We start from the raw sequence: 15,057 nt of genomic DNA on the forward strand, positions 1-15,057 counted from the left end.
CAGGACTGCGTTGCTTCCTTTAACCCCCACCTCCTTGACCCTTAGGACTAGCTGGGACTGTGATCCAAAGTCTCTGCATGATGATAACATTGTTCCAAGTTATAAAAACATTATGTGTTTACCAAGACAACTAGTGACTTGCAAAGACGTATGAGCAAGAACAGAAGCAAATTCAACCTAATTTCATTACCCAAACACAACTGCAGAGTTCACTGGCACCTCAGGGCAGAGACAATCCTGACAGGGACTGAAGAATGTTATTTAGCAGCAATCTGGGCTCTTGACAACAACCCCCATCCACCCCAGGATTCACCATGTCTCTTTGATAGGCGCATGAAGTTATTTGGGACAATGGGACTCCATACACTTGCGAATTACCTAAATTTCAGTGCTCCTTATATCTCTTACAGGCCCAGTCCCCAGTACTAAGTTTGTCTGGATTCTCTACAATCTTTCCTGCTCAAACAGTAAGTAACTAGAATAAACACATTTCCATTTTAAAGTACAAATGAGTCCCTGGAGGTAGAAAGCGATCCCTAGGAACTTTTTTTTTTTTTTTTTTTTTTTTTTTATCCTCACCTTTGTGTGATTTTAATCAGCTATGCTTGGTTCAATTCAATTTGCTAAATTGAATTGTGCGGTGAGGTTAACGGAGCAGTAATTTGGGATCATGCATTTATGGCACAGGACCTCAAAGTAGATTTGAGCCAGTTAAATCATTACTGGAGGGAAAACTCCAGAAGGAAGAGGACAGTATCTCTACCTTCTTTCATTCAATTCTGGCATTACAGGATGTCAGAGCCTTTGCTGGGCCACTGAACACCTGGGATGACTCTGGTTTCACTGATATTCTAGCTGAATCCTGGACACATTTACTTTTCGACCCTTCTCTTCCAGCTGGGAGGAGAAGAGAACAAATTTAAATGATAAGTTCCAGTGACGATCTGCCACACGCTCTTCTGTGTTACCTTCTGGCTCCTCTCTGGCCATTTGCTAAACTGGTTGTATTTCACACTCAGGGTTGCTTCTATTTTAGTTCCCCTCATGAATTCTAGGACATTTTTAAGTCCTCCTCTGACTCCCTGGGAGTATTTAGGAGAGTATTTCAGCTGTTCATAGGGTTCTCTTTTGTTTAAACAATTTCAGAGTCAGACAAATCCTCTTATGAAAACATTAATTATTCAAGAGGACGTTCCTCCGCAGTAAAATAGAATTAATAAATTGTACAAGGTGGATATTTAAGTTTGTACTCCTAATCTCCTCACACGTCGTGGAATGTGCACATGAGGCTTTTATAAAAATTAGTGTCTCAATTATATTCCTTGACAGAGAGAGCAGGGGGTGGCTGGCCTGGTGTTCAGCAGCCTCCCTGCGTGCAGTCAGGCAGCTACAGAATGACGAAGGTTACTGCTCATCAGTCCATTTGTGGCTTCGGGCACTGGGTTGAGGTGCAAGAGCAGCATAATTTTAGATTATTTTTTGTTATCCAAAATTGATGACCATGGGGATGGAGCTAAGGGGAGAGAACCTAGCACTTCTGGAGTATGAAAAAGCCACGAGACTGGCTCAGAAGGGAAACCCAGTCGATCCCAAACAAAGAGCAATCCTGTGATCCAGCTGGAGAATTCAAGGGTGCCAGGTGGTTTCCAGGCTCCAGGAAGCAAGATCCTGCCCCTAAAGACTTTGTGCTGAGAGGAAAGGGAACTGCTGTGCAGATCTATGTCGGAAGCGCTCTATGTCTCTGGAGCACAGGCCTGAAACCTGTGGAGAGCCCCGTTCATTAACCACAACCATTTTTGATGATTTGTGTGGAGAAATAGGATACACTCAGAAAAAGCCTAGCATGGATTTTTCATGACCCGAAGTCTCAGAAAAGAAAATGGAGAACCTGAGATAGGTGGTGATGTTTTTTCCTGGGGTGGGGGGCGGGCAGGGATCACTTTTCCCACGTTTCTATGGTCTGGATATAGTTTGAGGGCACTCCCAACACTTCATGTGTTGAACTTTAGTCCCCACTGACAGGATGAAGTGGGTGGAAGCTTAATCTAACTACAGAGTTTATAGGTGAGGCCTTTGGGAGGTGATCAGGATTAGATAAGGTCATGAGGGTGAAGCCTCCATCACTGAACCTTGGTAGAGGGAGTGAGACCAGAAGAGATTCTCTCTCTCTCTCTCTCTCTCTCACACACACACACACACACACACACACACACACACACACACACGAACACACACTCCCTGTCTCTTGATGGGCTCTGCCAGCAAGAAGTCCAGATGCAGTGCCTCAACTTGATCCTTCAGAATTGTGAGTCAAAATAAATCTCTTTTATTTTTAATAATTTGCAGTCCACAATTATGTGCAACAGAAAATGGACTAAAACACATGTCAATGAACAACTCTGAAATGGAGGTTGATAAGGTAATCTACGAGTGGGTACAGGATGCAGTGAACTCTAATCAGATGGAAAAAAGTTGAATGCAAACTATGGATAGGGTGAAGCTTTGTATGATTCCATCTACCTAAATCAGATAATACAATGTAAAGGTGATCATTGGAAAGGTGAAACTTGAAGGAAGCCAAGGAGATTCAGGACACCCACAGCAGGGATTTCAAATCTGGACTCCAGAGGCAAAGTGCGGGTAGACCTTTTGGGCACTGGGCAGGCAGAGATCCCTGAGAGTCGGGGCTCAGTGCTGGGCTGTAGCTCGGTGCAGACCCCTTGAGGCACCTCCAGATTCTGGCCTCTGACTCAGCCCCTGACTCCAGGACCTCAGTGGCCCTTTACAGAGAAGGCATTCCTGCCACCTCTGCTTGTAAAACTTTGTAACGCTGACAAGGCCTTTTTAAAAAGTAAATAGCAATGAGGAAATGATCCTCTATGAAAGCAGTGTGTATATAATAGTGAGTTTTTTGATTCGTGTGTTATTTTTCGGTGTGATTTGTTTTATTTTGTTGAAAATGAGAGTCTCATAATTAAAGAATTGGACTTATCAGATTTGTAATTTTATTGTAATGATTAGGAAGATTTGATGAATTAATTTTATAGTCACTATTTAGATACTTATGAGAACCTCTTTTACTGAATTTATAAGTTTAATTCTTTGGAAGTTGACATGCTTTCAGAGAATTTGATATGCTAAATCTAGAGGTTTCAATTGACTGGACTGACAAGAGCTATGCAAATCCTGAGAGGGATTTTATTTGTCCAATTTGTAAGTCATCCTATTAGGGATTTGAAGTTTTTAATAAAACCAGATGTATTAAATTTATGATTACAGTTTGAAATGTTTAAAGGAATTTAATTCATCAAGTTCACACATGCTGCTTACATTTTTAAGATTATTTGATTTGTTAAGTTTAGGAACGTTTGGGAGTAATTGAAAATATGTAAAATTACTTGATTAATTTGGAAATGGTATTGAATATTAGGGGCAAGGATTCCAGCTTATGTTTACATGCTAATTGAACTTTAGTCAAAGATCAAGAGGAAGTGCATGTTTAACACTTCAACACACACAAACTAGATTTGGAAGAATGGTTCCTGATTTATGTGTTCAAAAGCTAAGGAAACACTACAACTCTGATAAGTTGACTATCAATTAAAAATTATGCAGCTGCAAGAACTTTTTTCAATGAACAAGTTCTCCCTCAGACATTCAACATGCAAATCATGCTCTTCATGTGAGGGTAGTGACTTTAGGACATAAAGGATTGGGACGTGAAAATGGGTTTGAGGGATGATAAAAGAATTTTCCAAGTAGCACTGGACCTGATTCCCCTTCCCACTTTTCTATTATTCTTTCCTTGATCTACTTTCTAATTCAACCTTATCACTATGTCTAAAATTTGGGACTCCTAGAATAGTGCCTTAATAATCTTAACTCTAACCTTTGACAATAGAGAGGCCTCTAGGAAAGAGCCCAGCTAATGGGTCCAGCACTGGTTCTGTGGTGGACTAGCTGTGCTGGAGCATGACCTATAGTAACTAAATGATGGACTTCTGGTGGAGTGAGTATGCATCCCCATCGATGGCAAGGATGTTGAAAGCATTTAGCAAGGGATTTACAAAGTCAATCAGAAGTATTTTAAGGTACAATTTAGTGGGTAATTTAGTGCTTCACCCTATAGTAAGAATCTATAAAGGATCTATAATAGCACCCTGTTGCTGTTGTACTTGATGTAGAAGGAATCCAGGAGGAGACTGAGACAGGAATGAGACTGCCTAATCAGTGCAATGGTGTGTCAGGGTTTATTATTGATAATAATGCTAATTACCATTGAGTTTGTACTGGGGGTCAGGCAAAGAACTGGAGGTTTTGCAATACCTTTCTCTCTCTCCTTGAAACAGTATTCTACAAGGTAAGCTTTATTGTATTCATTTTATCAGATAAGGAAACTGAAGGTCAAATATCTTGTCTATGTTTGCACCAGTAGTCCACGGTAGCACCAGTGCTGGAACCCACCACCTGTGTGCTTCCCTACAGGCCTCTCTACTGTCAAAGGCTAGAGTTAAGATTACTAAAAGGCACTACTCTAGGAAGGACAAGAAAGGCATTCCTGGGAGAGTCCCAAGGGTAGGGCATCAGGTTCAGGCCTACTTGGACAAATTTCCTGGAACAGTTCATTTGCTCCATTGGAACTCATGCTGAGGTTCAGGCCTCAAGCACGTTGAAGTACCTCTTCATCCCTGGGGTTCCTCCTCCACAAAGTATCCTGTTTCCCCTCCCACTGAGTGGGATGCAGCTGCTTTAGAGTGTTTGGATTTTGGATAATATAAGCTAGTTGCCCATTTTGTCCCCCAGTCTGTGACTTTCTTGGGCCACAGTATGCTGGAATTTTCCTGGGTCAATGGACTAGGCATTCAGACAACTACTGTGGACAGAGGACTTGGAAGGCTGGTTGGAGGGTAGCTTTCTGCTGGTCTTACCTTAAGGACAAGTAAAGCGAGAGTGTACTTCTTGCTTTTAGTGGGGAAAGTTGGAGAAAATCCAGGAGGTTAGGACCAGGGAAGGGTCCACAAATTGTCTAGACATCCCTAGTATGCCTGGAGAAACTAGTGGAATGGTGGGAATGATCAACACCTCCTCCAAGTGAGGTTGCCTGGGCAAAGTATGCCTGGGGGGCAGCAGGGCCTGGATCAGGAGTCCTGGCGGGGGGTGGGAGCACTCAATCAAGTGGAGTAGGGAAGTGGCAAGTGTGAATTAGAACTGGTAGTCATTCTACAACAGGGGCTCTAAAATCAGCAAAATTTGCCCATATTTTTCTTCTGCTTGAACACAACTTTATAGAAGTGCTTTAGGATCTGTCCCATGTGTTGAGTCTAGTTTTCAGATTTTGTCGTGTGCAGGAAAGAGGCATAGTCAATTTGCCCATGGTTCATACATTTAAAAAAAATTCCCACTTCATGCCAGGCACTTGTGTAGATGCTATGAACAGGAAACCAGATAAAGCATCCTGGTTTTCATGGAGCTTGCAGGTCTAGTGGGCAGGGAGTTGTGCTAGAGACTAATACATTATAGACAGTACAATGTCATTGAATGAAGGCTATAGGAATAGATAATAAGGACACCTCATTTAGACTTGTAGGTCAAGATAAGCTTCTTAGTGGAGGTGGCTCCTGAGTTAAGTCTCAGAGGACAACAAGGCTACCAGGGAGGATTCCTGTCCTGCAGCAGGCAATGCTGGGTGGGGTCATGGCAATAGGGTAAGGCTGCATTCTAGTCACTTCTTCTTAAGAGGACCATTAACAAGTGGGAAAAATTAACATGAACCAGAGAGGATGAAAAGATGAAGAAACCAAGGATAGCTAACCAGGGATGGGGAAGATTCGGGAGGAATGTGTTGGAATGACTGCCACATGGAAGAGATATTAGATTTAGAAACAGTCGCAAACCAGAGAGACAGATTTCAGTTCAACAAAAAGAAGAAATTTATAATACTATACAATTGATTGAATTAACATGTGGGACAAATTGAGTGAAATATTCAAGTAGAATTTGAAACTTTTACAATGACCCTATCTGGAAGGTTGTGGGGTTGAATTTATATTTGGGTAAAAGGTTGTCAAAAAGGTCTCTTATGTTCTCTCTGGTGGAGTAGGACCCTTACATCACTTTTATGCTTTCAATGACAGCTTTCGTTAGACACAAGATCATTCAAAAGCCATCCTGAACAGGATTATGGAGGGAGGTATATAAGGCACATAAAAGCAAATTGCCTGTGTCTTCAAGCTGTGAGGGGGTGGAGAGTTGGAGGACAACCATAAAAGAAATTGTTTCTAATAGTCTTTCCAAGGGAGAAAAAGAATCCCCTCTGGCATCATGAGGATTAGATGAGACAATGGATTGGAAAGCATACAAATAGAAGATATCATTATCAACTTTATTAATATGAAATCTCCCTTCTAGTTTTCAAGTGACATATTAATAAATCATTATGAGTATTCCCAATCCAGTGTTCTTAAGTTAATTAAAAAATAACACTCCACATTCTTTCCTCTATACTTTGCTGCTCCTTCTCCCTTCCCCCTCCTCTTCTTCTTTTCCATCTCCTTCTCTTTCCTCTTGCTCCACTTCCTCTTCCCCTCCCCAACCCTTTCTTCTCCTACTTTCACCTGTACTCCCAAGGGTAATTCTTTATTCTGTTTCCAAGCACCCTTGGCATGGCATTGATCACACTGGGTTATTGGATGTTTGTGTCTTCGTCAATTCCCAGGGGGAAATGTAGTGTCTTCCTGCGTCAGCATCTGGCACATAGTAGGTGGTCAATGATGATTTGATGAATGAGAAAAAGGCCATTCCCTTTTCTGACATCTAAGTTTATTCCCCTGACCATACCCTGCAGATACAGTCTCTTACAGATCACCAATGTTCTCTAATGACAAAAAAATTGTCCTCACTGTCCTTGGATTCAATGACACAAATGAACACAGTCAACCACGAGTTGACTCTCTTAGCCTTTGTCATTCCACTTATTCTAATTTCTCTACTCCCTCTCTGCTTCTTCTTTTCTTCCCTCCTAGTGTGCAGTTGGACATCCCTGTGAATCTTGAGACTGTTCCTCTGTGGAAGCATGTATATAGATAGAAGAACTAGCTTCTCTGGAAAACTAAATCTACATTTTGATCCATGGCTTCTCACCCTAACCCCCCCTCTCAAGTTGCTTTTTGGGCATTTCCAACAAATCATTGTATTTTCTCATCAAATCCAATAACTGTACTCATTTTTTTCCCTACCAAGTCCTCCATTCATCTCCTGATTCACATGTGAGTTAATCCAGATGAATCAGTCTGTCATTCTCCCCACTTTGCAATCTTTGACTTCCATACTTTTGTCATACACTGTCTTCGATTTGAAGTGTCACCTTTCAAAAAATCATCCTCTCAAGGGGCACCAGTGGCACACACTTGTAATCCCAGTGACTCAGGAGGCTGAGGCAGGAGGACTGCAAGTTCAAAATCAGACTCAGCTACTCAGAGAGGCTCAAAGCAACTTAGGGAGATACTGTTTCAAAATAAAAAGGGCTGGGGATGTGGTTCAGTGACTAAGTGCCCCTGTGTTTAATCCCTGGTACAAAAAACAATTATCCTCTCTAAAATTCATATCTAAACATCAAGGCTCAACTCAATTACACTTTTTGCAGTCATCCTTGATCTTTCACCACTGCTGACCATGAACTCTCTCCTCCTCTGTAGAATTATTTGTGCAACTGATATTAGACACATCACTTAGCACCTATTCCTGTGGCTACCTCTAAATCAGTCTTATTTGAGCTAATATATAGCATGAGCCCTTTGAGGGAAGAACAAAATCCCGAGTTTGGAAACATCATTTTGTCTTGGTGACGTCATCCCTCAATGGATGGAATATCTTTCCTAAATTTGAGCACTTCTCCCTTATGATCCTCATTCTACCATTTTCTAATTTGGCAACAATAATAGTAAAAAAATGTATGTCTTTTACAGTAAGAATGGCTCTTTATTTTTCCCCAGTGAAACCTATATTCCTCCTAGATGAAAAACAAAAACGAAAATACAACCAGCAATGAAAAGAAGAAGAATTAAAAAAAGAAAACCAACAACCAGTATTGATGGTTCAGGATATTGGGGACTCTCAAGAGTCAGGAGAGGATGTGCAAGTGTAGAGGAGAAGCTGCTCTAGAGGAGTGGCACTGAGCCTCTCAAGGGGAGGTCTGGAAGCCTAAATATCCACTCGAGATGTAACCATCTCAAGTTTGATCCACATCAACAGTAATATTTGCAGTTTCTGATTTGAAAAGACAGGGCCAGTTGTTGTGGATGAGCTTCTAGTGAATGGCTATTCTCAGCATCCCAGGGATGCTTAGTCATGGGTTTGCAGGTCCATTTAAATTACTGCAAAGGATCCTGGAATCTAAGTCCTGCCTTGGGGTGGGGTGGGAAGTCCTGAAGGACTGCCCTTAGATAGACAGTGGCTTCCACATTCAGCCATCAAGGTAAGGTTTGAGGACAGACTGTAGGTCTAGTAGAGACCAGGGAAGATGGGCATAAGATGGACACCAGAGATTAGTAGGCAGAGTTTCTGTCATGTGTGTGTGTGTGTGTGTGTGTGTGTGTGTGTGTGTGTGTGTGTGTGTTCTGGGTTCCTCTTTTACTTTCAGAGAGCTCATGAGCTCTTTTGTCTTCAACAGTTATCCTTCCCTAGGTAACTAGACTTCGGGTCCTGATCATATATCATATTATCCAGAGACTTGTTCCCATTTTGATGTTTCCTTCAACTCAACTACAACATATCCAGAATCAGTGTGAGTAGTGAGCAACCTTGGTGATTCATCTCTTGGAGAACACACCTACCCCTGCCATGTAAGAGGGCCTGTGGCACCAGGTCACTGCTTTTTGGAAGCCCCTGTTGCTGCATGTACGATTTCAAGTTAGCTTCCCTGTCTGTTGCCCTTTCACCTGCTCCTGTGGGGCTTAGGAATAAATCCTTCTGCTCCCTCCTCAGATTCTGTTCCTCCTATAGAACTCAACATCATCACCAGCCCCTGTAAAATGAGGATGTTACTTCTCAATATCCCTCATCTTCAAATTTCATGAAACATTATATATGCCTTTTAGTTTTCATAGTAGAAAATAAATTTTAAGTGTGAGAAATCACAACATTTCAAAGGACAAAATTTCTGGTGTTTGCTAGAGTTTAACTTTTTCAGCTACATTTGTCTCTGAAAAAAATTATTTTCTTCTATGTAATCACTGACCTTAAAATACAAGTATCCCTTCTTAGGAGATCTCCCCTATCTCTCCCCTAGCCCCTGCCCCACTCAGAAAAGACTTCAAGGAACATTTAAATTAGTACTGCAATCTGTAACTGATTTTTTTCACATTTGGGTTCTAGAAGGAAATTTGGCAAATTTTGGCAGGATAATTTGTTCCAACAATTATACTTCAAGAAGTTTATTCCAAGGAAATAAATAGAGATGCTCTCAAAGGTTTACATCCAGCATATTAATTTCAAAGTTACTTGCAATAATGAAAAAGTAAAAAATCCACATAGAATGGTTAAATAAAAATGATTATAGTCATGTAATAGAGTGCACCCTTAAATATCTCATTTTAAAACATTTTTTATGACATGGAAAACTCCCATACTTTAATATCAAGGAACAATAATAACAACCATAAAAGCCCCCCACAGATCATGAAAAGTCCCCACTATTTTCTATATGATCTAAAGTTTGCTCTTAAAAGCAGAATGACTGTCTGTAGCATAAACAACACAGATAAAAACTAATTATAAGCCAGTATTTCAGAATTTTAACTGGTTAGTTATCACCAGTGGAATTTTAAAGCGATTTTTATATTTTGGTTACAATATAACTTATTTCCCAAATGTTCTAGAAATGTGTAGTTTATTCATTCATTCATGTATTCAATACATGAATACATGATGGCGGGTGACAGGTGTCAAGATTCTGCTTTGTGCTGAAGAGATTCAAATGTTCAAGACAGAACAAATGTGTTTTTTGCTCTTCCCAGAGTTTATAATCCTTTAAACATAGGAGGGGTAGTTTTCTTTATTTTTTTTTTTTTTAATATTTCCTTTGATCCAATAATTCCACTTCTGGGATTCTATTGTAAATAAATTGTCTAAACAGCAAATCAATCAGTAGGCTGAAACAGGAGTATCACAAGTTTAAGACCAGGTTGAGCAACTTAGAGAAACCCTATCTCAAAACATAACATAAAAAGAACTGGAGATGTAGCTTAGTGGTAAAGCATCCCTGGGTTCAATCCCCATTACTGGAAAAAAAAGCAAAGCAAAATTTTCATATAGATATGTCCATTACATCATTAATCATAATAGAAAAAAATTAGAAATCACCTAATACGGTAGGGGGTTGGCATACTAATTAATAGTGCATTCATATAAATGGAGTAATACTAAGTTATTAAGATTATGTTTCTAAAGACTTTTTAATAATGTGGGCATTAATGTTTTCCACTAATACTAATGGAAAAAAAATAAGCTACAAAATCATATAAAATCTGACCTCAATTATGTAGTGTAATATTTATAAAAGAGAAAATCAAATGTTAACAGGTGTTATTTTTGGATGGTGTGGTAATGACTGATTTGAATTTCTGTGTCTATGCGCCCCATATTTCCCAAGTCTTTTGCAATGACTAAGGTTTAATTTTACCATCAGAAAAACCATGGTGTTATTTTTAAAGATTTGATTCCAAGGTTGTCCATTAAAAATTCAAAGAACACACAAAAAGGTAATTTAACATTTCTTGCAAGTCTGCATTTCCATGTTGGAAAAAGGAGAGAGAATTCATAAAGAGAGAGCTTAAGGCCCCTTTCCTTTTACAACTTTCCTGGGGGAGAATGGATGTCCATGTGTACAGGAGACATTTATCAGGGAGCCTAAGGAGATGAATTCACTGTATGCTCACGAAGCTGAGCAAGGAAAACCAGAAGGAGCACTTGAGAGACCTGAAGCCCAACCTAACTCTAACTTGAACTCTAATCCTGAGCCTTGGCTGCACAATAGATACACAGAACATTTCTTGTTGCTGTCATTTCCCATAACTCTGGCATCTGAGACCCTCTGATCTCATTTAGCAGGTGACACAGAGGGTCAAGGTCTTGCCATGGTCTACGTAGAGAAAAACAACAATGAAAATCTGGCTCCTTGCCCAATCCACTGTGAGGGTCTTGGCCCTCATTTTTACCCCTAATCTTCTAAATTCTAGAAGAAAGAACAGGGTTGTGGAGCATGCTCCTTTATTAGCCAAAGGGAGAGAGCTGTCTGCTGTGCTCCATCAGCTGAGGAATGCCCCAGCTTGTGCTGAATGACAGGTCTGTCAGGGCTTAGGCAAGGCCCTAGCACAAAAAACCCAAAACTAAACAAACAAATAAAACACTACCTTATCCTCTAATTTAGGGATCAAGAAAGTATATGTAAGGCAAAATTGCATCACATTTCATTGCACTGATAATTGGTTTTGTATCATGCACTGGATTTTTTTTCTCTTTTTAGGTTTATAGACGCCACTGTGAAGGAACTAGTCAATACAGAAAGACTTACAGGTGTACCTCACTTTCAGCAAACTGAATATCTGAACACCAGAATAGCATAAAAGAGAAACATGTTAAATAATTCATTTCACTACCACTTTAAATAATTGGCTTACCTTCTACCTTTAAAATATAAATGTATTCACTACAACTTGCTTAACACACAACATATCAAGCACGTAAGAGTTGCACAAAGGGAGGTGTATATGGACTCCACAGGTTAACATTTGGGTACCATTTTAAAGGATAAAATTACAGACTTTTCTGATAAAAAAATGTTGGTTGGTTACAGAAACTGAAAGAGACTTCAAATCAACAACAAGTCATAAACAGTCTTTATATAAAAGAGGTTAGTAGTTCGGGATTTTAAAAAAGTTTTCTCATAGCTCCTTCTCTGGGTTTCTCACATTCATTTATCTCAGCAGGTACATCGAAAGAATCCATTTTAAATCACAGTGGCAGGTGTTTTAAACATGCCTCCACATCCCAGGTAGGCATTTGACACCTGTGTCCATGCAGATACACGCACATTAGAGGCCTGGGACACCCACAAATAAAGTCAATACCAATAAAGCTGTGCCCTAATAGTTACTTATCCATCATGCCACCTGAAGAGCCATTCATTCTAGAACATCAACCTGTCTTTGAAAATGCCAACCTTTTCACTTTCAATCAGTGTCTGAAACCTTAATCTGTTAGTTGTAGGGAATGAAGGGCTCTTAATTGTTTTGCCAAGCATATTTTTTTCTGTGGACACAGACAGGTCAAAAACATTGACTTCCCATAGCAAGAGGAATTTAGGAATTGTCCTGGATAAGCTTCCTGACCCCTGTCTGTGGAGGTCCTTAGGAACTGTACTGCTCTCATTCTTGAATGAGAACTCCTAGCAGCACAGAGGAAGCTGAATTAGAATCTGGACTATTTTATGATTCGGATGAAATGCTCTTCACATTCAAATAATACTGGAGAGTTGAGAAGGGAACTGAAAGTCCCTGAATCTTCAGGAAAAAGTGAAAAATGAAAACTTGTGCCTAGGCGTACTTAAAGCACAAAGTGACATGAAGCTGTCCAACAGAAGAGCAGGCCTGGAGGAATTTACAAAGCTCTGGTCAGGGGATAGTTCCTTGGCTAAGGCCTGGGTATGCCCCTCAGGCTTTAAGGAGAGAAGGAATAAATGGGAAAAAGCAAAACAGGAGTGGAAATGGAAGTGTCAGGGAGATTAGTGAATGAAGTAAGGGAAGTTATATTAAGAAAATGGGAATGTGTTGAAAGCAAGGGAGACTGGTAATGGGTGATAAAAAAGGGGGGCACAGGGGAAGAAAGATGAAATAGAAAAATAAAATAAAGATCTCCATCAACAATTGACCCAACTGACAGCCAGTAAAAGCCCCAGGGCATGGGTGGCTCCTCTTCCCCTTGGACCATACATGACCCAGCCCCCAAATTCCATAGCAATGCAATGGTCCACAATGGACACTTTCTCAATTCCACAAAGGGCAAGCTCACCTATCAAAAGCCACAGCCGTCATGGAATAGATGCTGGCGAAAACAGCAGCGATGGGAAAGAAGTTGTGGAATTTGCAGTAAAACAGGCCGTAGTACCATTCGTTGTGGACAGCATAGGTGAAATTCACCACTGTATTGAAAGCAGCCATGGAGGCCTCTGCGAAGGCCAGGTTCACCAAGAAATAGTTGGTAACTGTCCTCATTCTCTTGTGGGCCAAGATGATCCACATCACTACCACATTGCCCACCACGGAGGTCACCACGATGACCGTGTAGGCAGCTGCCCAAAGGACAATTTGCCAAGCTGGCTGCACAAACTGGTTGGGTTCCGAGGTGTTGGTGGAGATGTTTGGAAAGAGATCTGAGTCCACAGGAAGGACATTATCCATTTTTGCAGCTAGGCAGCAAAGCCCTCCCTTCTGCGATTGGAGCTTCCCTTTGCAGCGGGGTCCTGTGGCGGGCTCCCGAGGCTCAGGGTCCTGTTTAAGTCAGGCAGGAGGGAGGAAGTCTCTTTCTAGGCAGAACTCTCCTTGTTAAGCAGAAGACTTGGCGCTCAAAGGATAAATGCTAGCTTTACCTTCTGCCTGCCCCTTGTGGCTCTGAATTCCTCCACTTTCAAGCTTCAGGAAGCATTTGAGCTCCGAATCTAGAGTCAGCGTCTCTTCTGCGTCAAACTGAAAGGGGAAAAGCAATTCCACTGGTCATGGTTCTAGGAAAGAAGAGAACCCGCCTTTTTGCACCTGCTGTTATTTGCAACTCCTATTTCCCCTTTCTGCGGCGGGAAAGGCAAAACCCTATGCTATGTGAGGATTTGGGGGGGAAAGAGGACCTGTCACAGCGCTGTCTGCAAAAGTTCTGGTTCTATGGCCAGGATTCTGGGTCCTCGTGTCCAGCTGAAGATTTTTTCCCCCTTCTTCTCTTTAGCTGAAGCCGCCGCCGCCTCTGCCTGCAGCTTCACAGACGCCTCTTGGCTCGGGTCCTGCTCAGCTTGGGAGTTAACAGAACCTCGGCAGGCTGCGCACGAGGCTTTTATAATCCGCTGCAGACACGTCACTGGGAAGGGGCAGTACCTGGGCGCTTACTCGCCAGTCCCTGTGCGCAGCGCTGCGCCAGCTGTTGGCAACTGTCTCACTCCACCGCCGCAGCAACCCTGCCTTTTTGCTGCTTGCTACCTGCTGTGGGCGTCTGTAAGCCGGTCGCCCAGCAATCCACCAGAGGGCGGTAGGTGGCCTGGGAGTAACTGAGCTAGATAGGTCCACAGCTGGAACCACAGTTGCACCAGGGATGCTGGAGAGAAAGGAAGGATTTGGGAAACAGTTGGAGCGGAGGACAGTCAACGTCCAGGGAAGCAACTCAGAGCCCTGCTGCAGTGGTAGTTGGGCAAGTGCAAGGGCAAGGTGCCAGCGCTCCAGCAGAAGGGTATCGCAGGCTTGCACTACCTGCACCCGAGAACCCAGAAAACAACTTATTTCAGAAGTCCGGAGAACTTTCCTGCGGTTGCGTTTCGAACCCCCCTCTCCCCCGCAAGAAAATTTAGCTCCTCTCTCCGGGAAGCATATTCTCCTGGAAAGTACCTGAAAAGGTTCTAAGTCTTCGGGACCCCTTCCCCGGCCACCCTGATGACTTGGTCCCACACTCTAGGAGAAACTTCAGCTGAGCCCTCCATCTGAGCCCTCTGGATGAACCTCCCCGCAGGCACTGGGCTCCTTGCGAAGCTTGGTGGGTGCAGAAACCACCCATAAGCCAGCGTGTTGCCCAAACGCGGTTCTGGGCTTTCTGCCAACACCCACTGCGGACTCTAGTTCGCCACTCCGGGGATCTGGCAGCCTCCTTCTCCGCACCTTCCTGGCCCGCGGACCGGAATGACATGGGGGCTCCACATCCTGCCGCTCTTCCAGGTTTGCTTAAGAACTGAAGGCCAAGTCTGGCCTGCCTTCTCTTTCCATTCCCACCCCGCCCCTGGCGGACTTTGAGGCCTCGTCTCTCAGTCCA

At 42.3% G+C, this 15,057-nt stretch overlaps 1 protein-coding gene across 2 annotated transcripts in view; it reads right to left on the reverse strand.

Annotated features, from left to right (window-relative positions):
* The window catches only part of TACR1 (tachykinin receptor 1), a 165,055-nt gene extending 150,838 nt beyond the window's left edge, over window positions 1-14,217 (reverse strand). The window contains exons 1-2 of one of the 2 annotated variants that reach the window (XM_079110433.1): window positions 14,136-14,217; window positions 13,066-13,739 (exon numbers count right to left, since the gene is read on the reverse strand). In XM_079110433.1, the coding sequence (XP_078966559.1) occupies window positions 13,066-13,454 (389 nt within the window). In that variant the 5' untranslated portion in view covers window positions 13,455-13,739; window positions 14,136-14,217. Of the gene's footprint in view, window positions 1-13,065; window positions 13,740-13,894; window positions 14,053-14,135 lie in introns of those variants that run through there. The other variant, XM_079110432.1, reaches the window with a different exon arrangement.
* Window positions 14,218-15,057: the final 840 nt, after the last annotated feature.

The sequence above is a fragment of the Sciurus vulgaris genome, assembly GCF_902686455.1.
Source record: "Sciurus vulgaris genome assembly, chromosome: 14".
In the NCBI taxonomy this organism is placed as follows: domain Eukaryota; kingdom Metazoa; phylum Chordata; class Mammalia; order Rodentia; family Sciuridae; genus Sciurus; species Sciurus vulgaris.